The following is a 16,184-nucleotide window of genomic DNA, read 5'->3' as shown; positions in this document are numbered from 1 at the left end:
AGTGTTGAAGCAGGGCGTCTACTGCTTCCGCCAAAGGATCCGGCCTCCAGCTGAAAAACCTGGGCAGCTGGGTATTCAATCGGGAAGCGAACAGGTCGACTGAAAAAGGACCCCAAAGAGAAGAAATAGCAGAGAAAACCGTCTCGTCTAATCTCAGGTCGCTGGAGTCAGAGATGTAGCGGGAGCTCCAATCCGCTAGGGTATTGTGAAGGCCCGGAAGGTATTCTGCCACCACGGAAATGTTCCTGTCGAGACAGAACTCCCAAAAGTCCTTCGCCAAATAGGTCAGAACAACTGACCGTGTTCCCCCCATGCAGTTGACGTACCTGACCGCAGATATGTTGTTCATGCGGAGTCTGATGGCCGTACTGACAATCCCATTGGCAAAACTGCGAATGGCAAACGACCCTGCAAGAAGCTCCAGGGCGTTGATGTGAAGACGAGATTCTTCTCGTGACCATGGACCGCCCGTGGAAACGCCACTGCAATGTGCTCCCCATCCGTGCAGGCTCGCATCGGATTCTATGATGAGATCCGGTTGGGGACCCACAATAGCTCTGCCATTCCAGGACGACAGGTTGTGGATCCACCACCTCAATTCGTCTTTCGTTTCCGCGTCTAACGTGACAAAATCGGCGTAAGAGGCCCCTGTCCGCAGGTGAGCGATTTTGAGTCGCTGCAACGCCCGATAATGAAGGGGGGCTGGAAAGATGGCTTGGATCGAGGCGGCCAGAAGTCCGATTACCCTCGCCAAATGCCGCAACGACATCCGGGGCAGTTGAAGAACATGTCGCAGCTCTTTGCGAATGGCCTTAATTTTGGAGAGAGGGAGACTGAGGGATAACTCCAATGAATCCACTTGGAATCCCAGGAACTCCATCGACCTGGCAGGGGTCAGACAAGACTTTTCCTGGTTGATGATGAACCCCAAATTGGAAAGGAGGGACACCGCCAGGTGAATATGCTTCAACAGGAGAGATTGAGACTGGGCCATGATCAAGATATCGTCCAAGTAGATGATTAGGCGGACACCTCTGCCGCGGAGCCACGCCACCACTGGGCGCATGATTTTGGTAAAGCACCAGGGGGCGGAGGAGAGGCCAAACGGGAGGCAGGTGAAACGCCACGTCTGACCGTTCCACAGAAATCGAAGCAGGTCTCTTGAAGAGGGAGACACCGGGACTGTCAGGTATGCGTCTTTGAGATCTATCTTTGCCATCCAATCGCCTGGAAGGAGCAGATCTCTCAACAGATGGATGCCCTCCATCTTGAAATGCCGATACTGTACGAAAGCGTTTAAGGCTTTCAAATTGATCACGGGGCGCATCTGGCCCCCTTTCTTTTGCACCAGAAAAATACTGCTGACCACACCCCATCGAGTCACTGGTGCGCGCTCGATCTGGTGCGCCTTTCTGTAGTAAATCCGACAGCTCCCTCTGAAAGAGGGACCGAGCCGAATTGGATAGGTGTATTGAATGGGGCACCGGGATAGAACTCAGATCGGCAATCAGATCTATTGTGAACCCCTGTACAGTGGAAAGAACCCATTGGTCGGAGGTTATGCCTGGCCACACATGGGAAAAGAACCGGAGTCTGCCTCCGACACATTGGTCTAAAAAAAGGTAGAGGACGAAAAATAGGACTTACCAAACGGTCGCCGGGAGTTCGGATTCCCTCTGAAACCGCGTGACCGGAAAGGGGCACCTCGCGATGGGAAAAAGGATGGCTGGTGTCTCTGATCCTGGAGGGATGCTCGATAGGAAAAGGAGCCTCTGCCGGAACCCCGGGCATGAAAATTGGAACGGCTGGACAGTCGGCCCCTAGAACTGCCGGCCCTGTTGGAAAAACGCCCTTGGAAGACTCGACGCATTGACGTCTGGGCCTTATCAAGCGCCGTATATGCTCCTACATACTTTCCCAACTCTTTAATAAAAGAGTCGCCGAAGAGCAATCCCTGGGCATCTTTGCCCGCTTCAGTCAAAGTCAGATTGGACAACTTTGGCTCGATTTTCATCAATATGGCCTTACGCCTTTCAATTGCCAGTGAGGCATTGACATTACCAGCCACACAAATGGCTCTCTGGGCCCAACCTCTCAATTCTTCAGGGTCCACCTGGCTACCAGCCGCCTTAGCGGACTCAGCCATGTCAAAAATTTTGGCTAAGGGACCCGTAATATCCAGCAACTTATCCTGGACCGCTTTTAAAGCAGAGTCCAGCCCTTTGCGGGGATTAAAACCCGTCTTCGCCAAGAATTGGACCATTTTCGGATCCACTGAGGGGGTTTCACACACTTTGTGTGGTATCAAAGGGCGAGGGCATTCGGCCCATAATTTATTTCGCGATTCCTTGCTAAGAGGATTGCGTATGCGAGCTTCCAAGTATTGCGCCACATGTGTGGCGGGCATCCATTCCGTGGAGCGGGGATGGTGCAGCTCGTCGGGGTTAAACAATAGTACTCCAGACGGATCCTTTAAAAGATCCTCTGCTGACCCCTGAAGTTGTAAAGTGGGCTCCGGGCATGCATTAAGTGCCGGGTCCACGGCGACGTCCGCCAAATCATCCTCCATATCAAAAAGTAAATCATCCTCATTATCATGAGCCTCCTCCTCCGACTCTGTATCAGAGTCTGACACTGGCTCAGGTAGAGACCTGGCAGTCTTCCATGCCCGCGTTTTTTCTGCCTGGCGGGTGCAAGCTCTTTTACGCGAGCGAAGCGTGTTATCCTGGGATGGGGATGGCCCATCAATCTGAATTGTTCTGGAGGCAGTAGGTAATGGCTCTGGAGGTGGGACCGTGCTCTGAGCAACGGTGCTAGGGCGAGCCATGAGGGCCTGAGAAATAGTCTGGGTTAATGCAGAGGACATTGAACCCATGGCGGCTATGATGGCATTAGAAATGGACTGTTGAAGTGCCAAATCATGAGCATCCGGGTGAAGCACCTCGGACCTTCTATCCTGCGTAGGGGAAACCTGTCCTGCAGGAGGGGGGGTCATTAGGGGCCACAGAAGCAACGGAATTTTTTCGAACGGACATTGTAGCAGCAGCGAACGGCGGGAGTTAGTCACCCCAGCCAGGAAGCAGCAGAAAGCACTAGAAGAGAAGAAAGGGACAGTAATGTAAAACCATTCAAGAAAATAAGTAGAGGAATGAACAGGAAAACGCTAGTACTCACAGGTCACTGATGGGCACAAGAACTGCACAGGGCACTGATAATTGCAAGAGATTGCACCGGGCACAGGTAGGTACAAGGACACGTCCGACAAGCCGAGCGGTACTGTCCGGTGCGTGCAGTATGGTGGAACACACAGGGACACCGAAGTCTCGCGAGATCTCGGGGTCCGCAATAGGCCTGAATAGCCGAAGTCCTGCTCTCACGAGACTACGGCCGGAGCGCAGAGGGGAAAATGGCGCCCGAAATCTCGAATCGCGAGACTTCGAGCGGGAAGGCGAAGAAGACAGCCGGGACGCTCGCGAAATGGCGGCCGCAACCTGAGGTAACAGGGGGAAAACAAAGTACCTCGAAAGAGCGCGGTACACGCCGGAAGGCAGCGGAGCCGCAAGGGCCCCCAAAGGGGGAAGAAATAACCCTAGGGAGGCAAAAAGGGGATATGACCTGTAGGGAAAAAATACATATGACACGAAAAACCACCCAACAGGTTAGCAGACCGCAATAAAGACAACAAGATGCCTTAAGACACCCTTAAAACCCTGAAGGGTTAACTCAATCCAGCTAAAACAGATGTACCAGACCCTGAGCAGAGCTACAGAGCTGGAGTGTACTTATCTGCCTGGTAGCAGCAAAGAAAGAGGAGGATCCCAGGCAGACAAGGACTGATATACTGAGATAAGGGGAGGAGTTGTTACCATGGTTTCCACTTGTTGTACCTTTTTTTTTTCTTTGCTGCTATGGTAGATTCAGTAAAGAAGGTTAAAGCAATATGAGCCTCCGTGTCTTGTTATAAAATTATGATTTTTGGTGCGGGCTGAAAGACCGCTCATTGGCTTGTTCACTGCCACAGTAAGGCCTCCTGCACAAGTTGCGGAATATGGACGGTTTTTCTGAACAGATTTTTGTGTGGAAAAAAACGCAGCAAAGTGTAGGAGATTACACAAATCTCATGTACACTTTGCAGATTGTGTCCGTGCAGATTTAAAAATCTGTAGCATGTCAATAATATTTTATTTGCATAGTTAAATAGTTAATATGGCTGAAAAGACATAAGTCCATCAAGTTTCACCCTTTTCAATGGAAGGGCAAGATCCGCTGTAAAACTGCATCTAATCCGCACCAAAATCCACAGTTAGAAATTTCAGATTTTGGTGCCGATATGCCACAGAAACGCACAAAACGCGAGTGTGAAAGTATCCCAACGCTCATGTACGTTCATCCGCACCCATGTACAGGTAGATGGCCTAAGAGTGCCGGTTTACAAACAGAAAATCTGCACAGATTTCCGTGCATTCCCGCACCAAAATCCACATGTGTTACTTGTGGTTTTTGGTGTGGTTTTGCCACAGATCTCATGCATGCACTGAAAAGGGTGAAACCTCCATAAAGAGCTGACAGGCTGGGGATTTCAAAATAAAAGCAAAAACAAATTCATCGAAGTTCATACACGACCGCGCTGTGTGGTCGGACCATAAGAAGTAGGTCAATCTGCCACATTGCTGCTAGTAATAATGAAACAGCTTAAAAGCTTATGAGGAAATTAATCACACTTAGTACTTGCATCCAATGTGAACAAATGAATCACAGTTTCATAATGCTGGGTACAGGCTACTATTTCTCCTACATAAAGTATCATCACGTGTGGGTAGTTGTACCAGGGACAACACTACATCATCAGAAAACCAGTGTGCACAAGTGTTTTCCACGTGGCTATGTGTCATGCAATTGATAGGAACAAGGTCACCATAACAAGCAGTGCAAAGCCTTCTCTTGGATTCCAGTGCTCATCAGGCATTCTAGCAATTGGGGGGGATCCATGAGCAATTCCCTCAACCCATCTAAACAGCAGTGATACAATAATGGTGGTAGTAGTGTGGCACAGGACAACGTTATAACTTTTGTCATATTAACCATGCCATATAAAAAAGGAAAAAAAAAGAAGAAAAAAAACGACAGCCCTAAATCAGGACCTTCAGTTAAGTTCTGTAATATCTGTAATATACAACTAATGTATTATGGAAAGTGGCTACAAAATACGCAAATTTTCACAGAGAAGTCAAACATAATTTGTGTGTGTACGGATCAGGCTACTTTCACACTAGCGTTTGAACTTTCAGTTTGTGAGATCCGTTCAGGACTCTCACAAGCGGTGCAAAACGGATCAGTTTTGCCTAATGCATTCTGAATGGAAAATGATCCGCTCAGAATGCATAAGTTTGTCTCCGTTCAGTCACCATTCAGCTCTGGAGGCGGACACCAAAACGCTGCCTGCAGCGTTCTGCTGTCCGCTTTACGAAACTGAGCCAAACGGATCTGTCTCCCATTGACTTTCAAAGGAGTTTTGGGCGGATCCTTCATGTATCTGCAAAATCGGATCCGTTACAATAATACAACAGTAGGCATCTGTCAAGAAACGGATCCGTTTGTTTTAGGCTACTTTCACACTTGCGTTCGGGGTTCCGCTTGTGAGTTCCATTTGAAGGCTTTCACAAGCGGCCCCGAACGGATCCGTACAGCCCCAATGCATATCCGCTCAGAATGCCTCAGTTGGGCACCGTTTGGCCTCCGTTCTGCTCAGCAGGCGGACATCCGAACACAGCTTGCAGCGTTTAAGTGTCCACCTGGCCGTGCGGAGCCAAACGGATCCGTCCACACTTACAATGCAAGTCAATGAGGACGGATCCGTTTGACGTTGACACAATATGGTGCAATTGCAAACGGATCCGTCCCCCATTTACTTTCAATGTAAAGTCAAGAGTCCCTATTAATATACCATCGGATCGGAGTTTTCCCCAATCCAATGGTATATTTTAACTTGAAGCGTCCCCATCAACATGGGAACGCCTCTATGTTAGAATATACCACCGGATTTGAGTTAGATCGTGAAACTCAGATCCGACAGTGTATTCTAACACAGAGGCGTTCCCATAGTAATGGGGACGCTTCAAGTTAGAATATACTGAGAACTGTGTAATAACTGCCCCCTGCTGCTTGGCAGCACCTGATCTCTTACAGGGGGATGTGATCCGCACAATTAACCCCTCAGGTGCCGCACCTGAGGGGTTAATTGTGCGGATCTCAGCCCCCAGATCGGGTGATGCCAGGCAGCAGGGGCCAGACCCCTCTCCCTCCCCAGTTTTAAATTCATTGGTGGCCAGTGCGGCCCCCCTACCTCCCACCCCAGTATTATACTCATTGGTGGCCAGTGTGGCCCCCCCTACCTCCCTCCCCAGTATTGTATTCATTGGTGGCCAGTGCGGCCCCCCCCTACCTCCCTCCCCAGTATTGTATTCATTGGTGGCCAGTGCGGCCCCCCCCTCCCTCCCCAGTATTATATTTATTGGTGGCCAGTGCGGCCCTCCCTCCCCAGTATTATATTCATTGGTGGCCAGTGCGGCCCCCCTCCCTCCCTCCCCAGTATTATATTCATTAGTGGCCAGTGCGACACCCACAGATCCCCTTCCCCTAAACAGTGACACCCACAGATCCCCCTCCCCTAATCAGTGCCATCCACAGATCCCCCTCCCATAACAGAGCCACCCACAGATCCCCCTCCCCTAAACAGTGACACCCACAGATCCCCCTCCCCTAAACAGTGACACCCACAGATCCCCCTCCCCTAAACAGTGACACCCACAGATCCCCCTCCCCGACGCTCACAGGAGCACATTTATAAACTAAACAGTAACTTTAACTTTAATCAGCGACTCTTTACTTGTATACCTTACTCTGTCTTTGCTCCAGTAACAGCAGGCAGTGTGGGCGGCGCTCACTGACGTCACACGCCTGTTCCTCCCACTAGGCGGCGCAGGCGCGTGACGTCAATGAGTGAGCGTCAATAAAAGGCAGATTTTGCTGGACTGGTTTATTTACACCAATGTGCCCTTTCAAGCCCCCCCTTATGCACCCCTAGAGTAGAAACTCCATAAAAGTGACCCCATCTAGGAAACTACGGGATAAGGTGGTTGCTGTTTTGGGACTATTTTAGGGGTAAATATGATTTTTGGTTGCTCTATATTACTCTTTTTTGGGGCAAAGTAACAAAAAATTTAAATTCTAAAATTGTTTCTACATTCGCAATTTAGTTTTGTGGAACACCTAAAGGGTTAACATAGTTTGTAAAGTAACTTTTGAATACCTTGAGTGGTGTAGTTTCTTAGATGGGGTCACTTTTTTTGAGTTTCTAGTCTAGGCTACATCAGGGGGGGCTTCTAATGGGACATGGTGTAAAAAAAAACAGTCCATCAAAATCTGCCTTCCAGAAACCATATGGAGTTCCCTTCGTTCTATGCCCTGCCGTGCGGCTATATAGCCATTTACGACCACATATGGGGTGTTTTTGCAAACTACAGAATGAGGGCAATAAATATTTAGTTTTGTTTGGCTGTTAACCCTCGCTTTATTACCGGAAAAAAGGATTCAAATGGAAATTTTGCCCAAAAATGGGTGTTTTGCACAGTTTTTATTTTATATTTTTAACACTGTTCATCCGAGGAGTTTGGTCAAAAGTTATTTTTATAGCGACGACTTTTCCGTACGCGACGATGCCCAATATGTATGGCTCTCAGACTTTGGAGACACTAAGCAGGCATCCTCAAACTGCGGCCCTCCAGATGTTGTAAAACTACAATTCCCACCATGCCCTGCTGATGGCTGTAGGTCAGGCATGTCCAAACTGCGGCCCTCCAGCTGTTGCAAAACTACAACTCCCAGCATGCCCTAATAGCTGTAAGCTATCCAGGCATGCTGGGAGTTGTAGTTTTGCAACAGCTGGAGGGCCGCAGTTTGGACATGCCTGCTGTAGGTTGTCTGGGCATGCTGGAAGTTATAGTTTTACAACATCTGGAGGGCCGCAGTTTGAGGATGCCTGCACTAAAACTAATATTTTTTTGGGAGAAAAAATTGTTTCCGTGTCTCCAAAGGCTGAGAGCCATAGTGTTTTATGTTCTCTAGTGGACTGTTGGGGATTATAAAAATGTAGTACTCCATGGAAGTGCGATACTCCCTGAAGCAATCGATAACGCAGAGGCCCGGATGATCGGGGCACGTGTCTCACTGAGTGGTGGTGTCCTTCCGTATCCCCCTCCTGCGGCACACTTTTTTGGGGTTCGTCCCTTCTTTCCAGTATGGGGGACCACACCTGGAAAGTGTTGGCCAGGGACGATCCGGGTGCCTCCAGTTCCCGAGGTACTCCGGCCTGCTCTTTCCCGGTCCAAAAAGATCAGGGCCTTGAGGACTGCCTCATAGAACTGGAGGAATGTCCCTGTGCTGCCAGCGCTTCGGGATAGTACAAAAGAGTTGTACATGGCAACCTGTACCAAGTAGACAGCAACTTTTTTGTACCATGCCCGGGTTTTGCTCATGGCGTTATATATGGCTTGAGGACTTTATCAGAGAGATCAACTCCTCCCATACACCGATTGTAGTCGACGATACAATCGGGCTTGAGGACTGTTGCCGCGGTACCTCGCACAGAGACGGGGATGGTGCTGTTACCGTGGATTGTGGACAGCATAAGGACATCCCTCTTGTGCTTATACCTGACCAGCAACAGGTTTCCACTTGTAAGGGCACGGGTCTCACCCCTGGGGATAGGTACCTGGAGGGGGTAGGCAGGGAGGTTGCGTTGATTTTTTCCGCACGGTCCCACAAGCGAACGTGGATCTGGCGGCAAGGGACCTAAACAAGGGAATGCTGGTATAAAAGTTATCCACGTACAAGTGATAACCCTTATCCAGCAGTGGGTACATAAGGTCCCACACGAGTTTCCCGCTAACACCCAGAGTGGGGGGGACATTCTGTGGGTTGAATACGGGAATCTCGCCCCTCGCACACACAAAATTTGTAAGTGTACCCTGAGGTACTCTCACAAATTTTGTATAGCTTCACGCCATACCTCGCCCGCTTTGTGGGAATATATTGGCGGAAACTGAGTCTCCCCTTGAACGCGACGAGAGACTCATCAACCGCGACCTCCCTTCCAGGTACGTAGGCCTCCATGAATTTGGCACCAAAGTGATCGATGACCGGCCGTATCTTATACAGACGGTCATAGGCAGGATCACCTCGGGGGGGACATGCTGCATTATCAGAATAATGCAGACATTTCCGGGTGGCCTCAAACCGGGGACGTGTCATGACCATACTGTACAGTGGGGTCTGGGTATACTCCAGTATTGCCTGATACTGGGTTTTTGGACTAGACCCATATGCAGCACGAGGCCCCAAAATGTCCTCATCTCGGCTGCACTGACCGGCGTCCAGCCACCGGGTCTAGCCAAAAATGAGCCCGGGTTTTGAGCGACGAACTGTTGGGGGTACAGATTTATCTGCTCCACCATCAGATTAACCAGTGGGTTACTGAAAAAAAATACTAAAAAAGTCAATTTCAGTAAAACCCACTGTGGGAATGGAAAAGGAATGTGGGGTCATCCTCATCCTCACTGGGGCTCTCAGAGTCGGAGGCAATCTGGGCGTATGCCTTCTCGGCCGAGAACATCCGGCGGGCCATGGGTGTGTGTGTGTGTGTATATATGTGCGTGTGTGGGGGGGCAACGGGTGTTCGCGTACTAAAAAGTCCAGGCAAAAAAAATGGGCAAGTGTTAGGAAAAAAAAAAAAAAAGTTCAAACTTGCTGATAAGCGGTACAATGCTGTTCAGCGGTGGGGCGGGCGATGCGCTAACAGTGGACGGACGCTAAAGATTGCCGGCCAGTCAGCGCACGCAGAAAAAAAAAAAAAAGGGGGTAAGGGGGCTGGTGGTGGGGGGGACTGGGGTCTGAAAGATGGAACACAAAGTTTTAGATAAAAGTTCTTCTGTTTTAACTGTAATTGACAGCCGGCTCAGTCGCCGGGACCGCACTTGTCAAGGCTGCGCATGCGCCGTCCTCCTCATTCGCCGCTCAATCCCGTCTATCGCGCAGACTCAAGCGCAATCCTGTAATTCAGTTAGAGGATCACGCTTGAGTCTGCGCGATAGACGGGATTGAGCGGCGAATGAGGAGGACGGCGCATGCGAAGCCTTGACAAGCGCGGTCCCGGCGACTGAGCCGGCTGTCAATTACAGTGCAAAGAGGCGGGGTTAGGGCAGGGGAGGTACAGCCAGAGGTGAGGGAAGGGCTACCCCCTTGACTTCTAGCCTGACTGTTGGAGCAGGAAATGATAACTTTATAAGACGATTTTTTTCAGGCATATACAGGTCCTTCCAAAAAAAATTGCATATTGTGATAAAGTTCATTATTTTCTGTAATGTACTGATAATTATTAGACTTTCATATATTTTAGATTCACACAACTGAAGTTTCATATATTTTAGATTCACACAACTGAAGTAGTTCAAGCCTTTTATTGTTTTAATATAGACGATTTTGGCATACAGCTCATGAAAACCCAAAATTCCTATCTCAAAAAATTAGCATATCATGAAAAGGTTCGCTAAACCAGCTATTAACCTAATCATCTGAATCAACTAACTCTAAACACCTGCAAAAGATTCCTGAGGCTTTTAAAAACTCCCAGCCTGGTTCATTACTCAAAACCGCAATCATGGGTAAGACTGCCGACCTGACTGCAGTCCAGAAGGCCATCATTGACACCCTCAAGCAATAGGGTAAGACAGAAAGAAATTTCTGAACAAATAGGCTGTTCCCAGAGTGCTGTATCAAGGCACCTCAGTGGGAAGTCTGTGGGAAGGAAAAAGTGTGGCAGAAAACGCTGCACAACGAGAAGAGGTGACCACACCCTGAGGAAGATTGTGGAGAAGGACCGATTCCAGACCTTGGGGGACCTGCGGAAGCCACCGTGTACAGGCGTGTGCAGGAAATGGGCTACAGGTGCCGCATTCCCCAGGTCAAGCCACTTTTGAACCAGAAACAGCGGCAGAAGCGCCTGACCTGGGCTACAGAGAAGCAGCACTGGACTGTTGCTCAGTGGTCCAAAGTACTTTTTTCGGATGAAAGCAAATTTTGCATGTCATTCGGAAATCAAGGTGCCAGAGTCTGGAGGAAGACTGGGGAGAGGGAAATGCCAAAATGCCTGAAGTCAAGTACCCACAGTCAGTGATAGTCTGGGGTGCCATGTCAGCTGCTGGTGTTGGTCCACTGTGTTTTATCAAGGGCAGGGTCAATGCAGCTAGCTATCAGGAGATTTTGGAGCACTTCATGCTTCCACCTGCTGAAAAGCTTTATGGAGATGATTTCATTTTTCAGCACGACCTGGCACCTGCTCACAGTGCCAAAACCACTGGTAAATGGTTTACTGACCATGGTATTACTGTGCTCAATTGGCCTGCCAACTCTCCTGACCTGAACACTATAGAGAATCTGTGGGATATTGGGAAGAGAAAGTTGAGAGACGCAAGACCCAACACACTGGATGAGCTTAAGGCCACTATCGAAGCATCCTGGGCCTCCATAACGCCTCAGCAGTGCCACAGGCTGATTGCCTCCATGCCACGCCGCATTGAAGCAGTCATTTCTGCAAAAGGATTCCCGACCAAGTATTGAGTGCATAACTGAACATAATTATTTGAAGGTTGACTTTTTTTGTATTAAAAACACTTTTCTTTTATTGGTCGGATGAAATATGCTAATTTTTTTAGATAGGAATTTTGGGTTTTCATGAGCTGTATGCCAAAATCATCAATATTAAAACAATAAAAGGCTTGCACTACTTCAGTTGGTGTGTAATGAATCTAAAATATATGAAAGTCTAATGTTTATCAGTACATTACAGAAAATAATGAACTTTATCACAATATGCAATTTTTTTTAGAAGGACCTGTACAGCGCATGAAAGCAGCACAAGGATGTATAAGAACACACTGAAGATGATCTATAAGGTACTGTTGCTAGTTTATAAAGTGAAATTGAGGTGAAAGGTTCGCTTTAAGGGGTTAAGCTAGCTGACATTAGCGATGTGCTATTGTCAGCTAAACGTAACTAGCCTATTCCTACTTTTATCTATGCCCCCCGTTACACCAGAAATCTAACTTTTATAATATGCCAATTAGCCTCCAGGAGCAGGGGCGCGTTGTTCTTGCTCCTAGATGCTCCGTTCTACAATAGATTTAGGGTACATATGATTTTTGGTTGCTCTATATTACACTTTTTGTGAGGCAAGGTAACAAGAAATAGCTGTTTTGGCACAGTTTTTATTATTTACAACATTCATCTGACAGGTTATATCATGTGGTATTTTTATAGACCAGGTTGTCATGGACGTGGCGATACCTAATATGTATACTTTTTTTTATTTATGTAAGTTTTACACAATGATTTCTTTTTTGAAACAAAAAAAAATATATCATGTTTTTATAGTGTTTCCATAGTCATAATTTCTTCAGTTTTTGGGCGTATGATTTTGGCGGGATGAGATGACTGTTTTATTTGCACTATTTTGGGGTGCGTGTGACTTTTTACACTTTTTGGGATGTAAGGTGACAAAAAATGGTTTAGGCTACTTTCACACTAGCGTTCGATCGGATCCGTTCTAAACGGATCCGCTCATATTAATGCAGACGGTGGCTCCGTTCAGAACGGATCCGTCTGCATTAAACGTAGAAAATTTTTCGAAGTGTGAAAGTAGCCTGAGCGGATCCGTTCAGACTTTCAATGTAAAGTCAATGGGGGACGGATCCGCTTGAAGATTGAGACATATGGTGTCATCTTCAAGCGGATCCGTCCCCATTAACTTACATTGTAAGTCAGAACGGATCCGCTCGCCTCCGCACGGCCAGGCGGACACCCGAACGCTGCTTGCAGCGTTCAGGTGTCCGCTCACTGAGCGGAGCGGAGGCTGAGCGCTGGCAGGCAGATGCATTCTCAGTGGATCCGCCTCCACTGAGAATGCATTAGGGCCAGACGGCTGCGTTCAGGGCCGCTTGTGAGCCCCTTCAAACGGAGCTCACGAGCGGACACCTGAACGCAGGTGTGAAAGGAGCCTTATTTAGCAGTTTTTATTTTTATTTTTTTACGGTATTCATCTGAGGGGTTAGGTCATGTGATATTTTTATAGAGCCGGTCGATACCGACGTGGCGATACCTAATATGTATACTTTTTTCTAATGTAAGTTTTAGACAATAATATTTTTGAAACAAAAATAAATAAATCATGTTTTAGTGTCTCCATATTCTGAGCCATATTTTTTTAAAATTTTTGGGGCGATTGTCTCAGGTAGGGGCTCATTTTTTGCGGGATGAGGTGACTGTTAGATTGGTACTATTTTGGTGGACAAACGCCTATTTGATCGCTTGCGGTTGTACTTTTTGTGATGTAAGGTTCATTTAGCACAGTTTTAATTTTTTACGGTGTTCATCTGAGGGGTTAGTTCATGTGATATGTTTATAGAGACTGTCGATACGGACGCGGCGATACCCAATATGTATACTTTTTTTTTTTACTTGAAACTTATAATTTTCTGGGGGGTAAACTTTTTTTTTTCCCCCCACTTTGGGACTTGAACTTTTGGGGGTCTAATCCCTTTATTGGAATGCATTGGCTCTATGAGTAATACTGTGTGTATTACTCATACACCTTCCAACCTGTGAGATCCAGGGGGCTGGACCTCACAGGAAGGCAGCAGCGATGCCTCAGGAAGGCATTGTGCTGCCTTCCATGCCATCGGGTCCCCCCTACAGCCCCATGGGGACCCGATGGCAACGCCACAAACCGCAGGTAAAAGCCGCAGGTCTGAATTGACCTCCGGTTTGCAGCGATCGCCAAAACAGGGGGGGGGGGGGGGTTCACGAGACACCCCCCCCCCCCATGCATTTAGCCAAGGTGCCTGCTCAATGATTTGAGCAGGCACCGGGCTCCGATCACCGCCTGCCGGGCGGCGGTGATCGGAAATTCACATGACGTACCGGTACGTCATGTGTCCTGAAGAGGTTAAGTCACCACCTGGCGCTTTAAAACAGGCCTTGGAAGAATAACCTGGGATATTTCCTCCATAGGGAAAAGACAGCATAAAGTAAAATTGCTTCATACTGTCATGAGTATGGACACGGATGTTGTCCAAAAAGCATAGGCACGGCTGGATCTTTTTGTAACCATTTGTTATGTATGGAATTTCTTGAATAAACCCCCTATTTAGGATCTTGAGATGCTGGTTATTTTCTACTTTAGGGCCGTTTCACACAAGTGTGTCGAGTGCGGGACTCACAATCAGTGTGTGAGCATGACCCTCCTTCCCGGATACTGGTCGTCTTGCAGGAGCGCACAGCATAATGGTTTAGGCCTCCTTTACACAATTCTCCCAGGGTCTGTTCGGGAAAAAAATAATGGTTTTGCACACAAGTTCAGTCACTTTATCTCTCTGACTGTGTTCAGTGTTTCAGTTTTTGCACGTGGATGCAATTAGTATTTATACAACCATCAGTGAAAACTGCATTGTATACGAATGCAATCAGTTCTTCACTGAATCCCCATTCACTTCTATGGAGCCAGAGCTGTGTGAAAAATGCAGAATATGGAATGTGCTGAGATTTTTCCTGAACACAGAAATTATGCATGATCGCGTACACAGACCCATTGAAATGAATGGGTCAGGATTCAGTCCAGATGCTATGCTTTTGCTTCACTCATTGCACCCTAGCAGGAAACTGCTTCTGCCTGACCTTACGGATACAGAATCAGTGACAGTTTTATGTCACTATGATTCTATAGAAGTAAGGTCAAGCAGAGACACACAGCACTATGAATCAGTATAAGGCTATATGCACACGACCGTGGTGTGTTTTGCGGTCTGCAAATCCGTAAAACACGGATGGCGCCTGTGCGCGTTCTGCAATTTGCGGAACGGCACAGACAGCCTGTAATATAACTGCCTATTCTTGTCCGCAAAGTGCGGACAAGAATAGGACACGTTATATTTTTTTGGGCGGTCCATGGAACGGAGCAACTGAATTGAAGTGAATTGGGCCCGCATCCGAGCCAATGCGGACCAAAACCATGGCCATGTGCATGTAGCCAAATGTTGCACATGCCTTTAAGACTAGCAGTGTCCAGAACAGAGGATCAAACTCACACATGGAGCGCTATTCCCTCAATTGACTTGCTGTGTGAATTCCATTTTTTTTTTTTTTTTTTTTTTTTACAAGCAGCTAAACTAAAGGCTTGTTCACATCTGTGCTGAAGGGTCCATTTGAGGACTGTGTCACAGATTCTGTCAAAAACAGCAGCGAACAATCCTACAGCACGATCCCGAATGGACCCCATTATAGTCAATGGCATATGTTTGGAGGCTCTGTTGGGGTGAGCCATATGCCAAATCTCCAACATTTTCATTGTTCTGCTCCTCTAACAAAACAATGGAAATTAACATACTTTGCCTGAACGGACCCTAAAATTAGGTTTTTACTGGCAGTAGCTCAGACATTCTGCAGGACTGCAATGTTTATAGTAGGATATGTACATTGGACCAGCTGCTGCAGAACATCACTGAGAAGAGAAGGTGGCAGTTGCCACGTTTTACAATGCTGCTTATCCTTTTGCACAAACACAGCAGATGATGGGCCTTACTAAACACCCAGCTGCTACAGAACCTCTTTGCAGTGTATGTGAGAACACAAGACACCCTCTATTTACAACCACTAGCTGTACATTAAACATAACGTAAGAAGTTAGCAGACTAGTCAGGCACAAGAAGCTGCTGCCTCAGTCTCTGCTTTCCCGCCACTTCCTGCACTCTGGGCCTCACACCATAAGTGTAGGCTGCAGCATGGCGGGGGGCGCGGGCTATCAGCGTACCTTATTTAGCCCCTGTCCTACAGTCCCGTATCGACCCTACCCGGTAATGTTCGTTTCTCTCGTTGTCGCCTTCCTGTTCTCCAGCCCGCCCCTTCGCCGCTAGCCAATGGCAGAGTTTGCACGAGCAGCAGAGCATGAAGTCACCGTGCACGCCTCCTGCAGCCTTGTCTGCCACAGAACTAACTGCATTCCTCCAGACTGTAATGGCTATGTCAGCAGAGGCCGTATTCACACTCTGAGTTATAGACTTAGTGCGTGATACTGAGCA

The 16,184-nt window shown here is 47.8% G+C and overlaps 1 protein-coding gene across 3 annotated transcripts in view; it reads right to left on the bottom strand.

Annotated features, from left to right (window-relative positions):
• The window catches only part of LOC122926323 (DNA repair protein RAD50-like), a 131,241-nt gene extending 115,247 nt beyond the window's left edge, over positions 1–15,994 (bottom strand). The window contains exon 1 of one of the 3 annotated variants that reach the window (XM_044277698.1): positions 15,917–15,994. Coding sequence is in view for 1 of the 3 variants with exons in the window: in XM_044277696.1 (XP_044133631.1) it covers positions 14,331–14,393 (63 nt within the window). In the remaining 2 variants the exon portion in view is untranslated. Of the gene's footprint in view, positions 1–14,330; positions 14,432–15,916 lie in introns of those variants that run through there. The other 2 variants (XM_044277699.1, XM_044277696.1) reach the window with 2 other exon arrangements.
• Between the last annotated feature and the right edge of the window lie 190 nt (positions 15,995–16,184).

Source organism: Bufo gargarizans, chromosome 2 (genome assembly GCF_014858855.1).
Source record: "Bufo gargarizans isolate SCDJY-AF-19 chromosome 2, ASM1485885v1, whole genome shotgun sequence".
NCBI lineage: Eukaryota > Metazoa > Chordata > Amphibia > Anura > Bufonidae > Bufo > Bufo gargarizans.
This window is presented reverse-complemented; position numbering and strand designations above follow the sequence as displayed.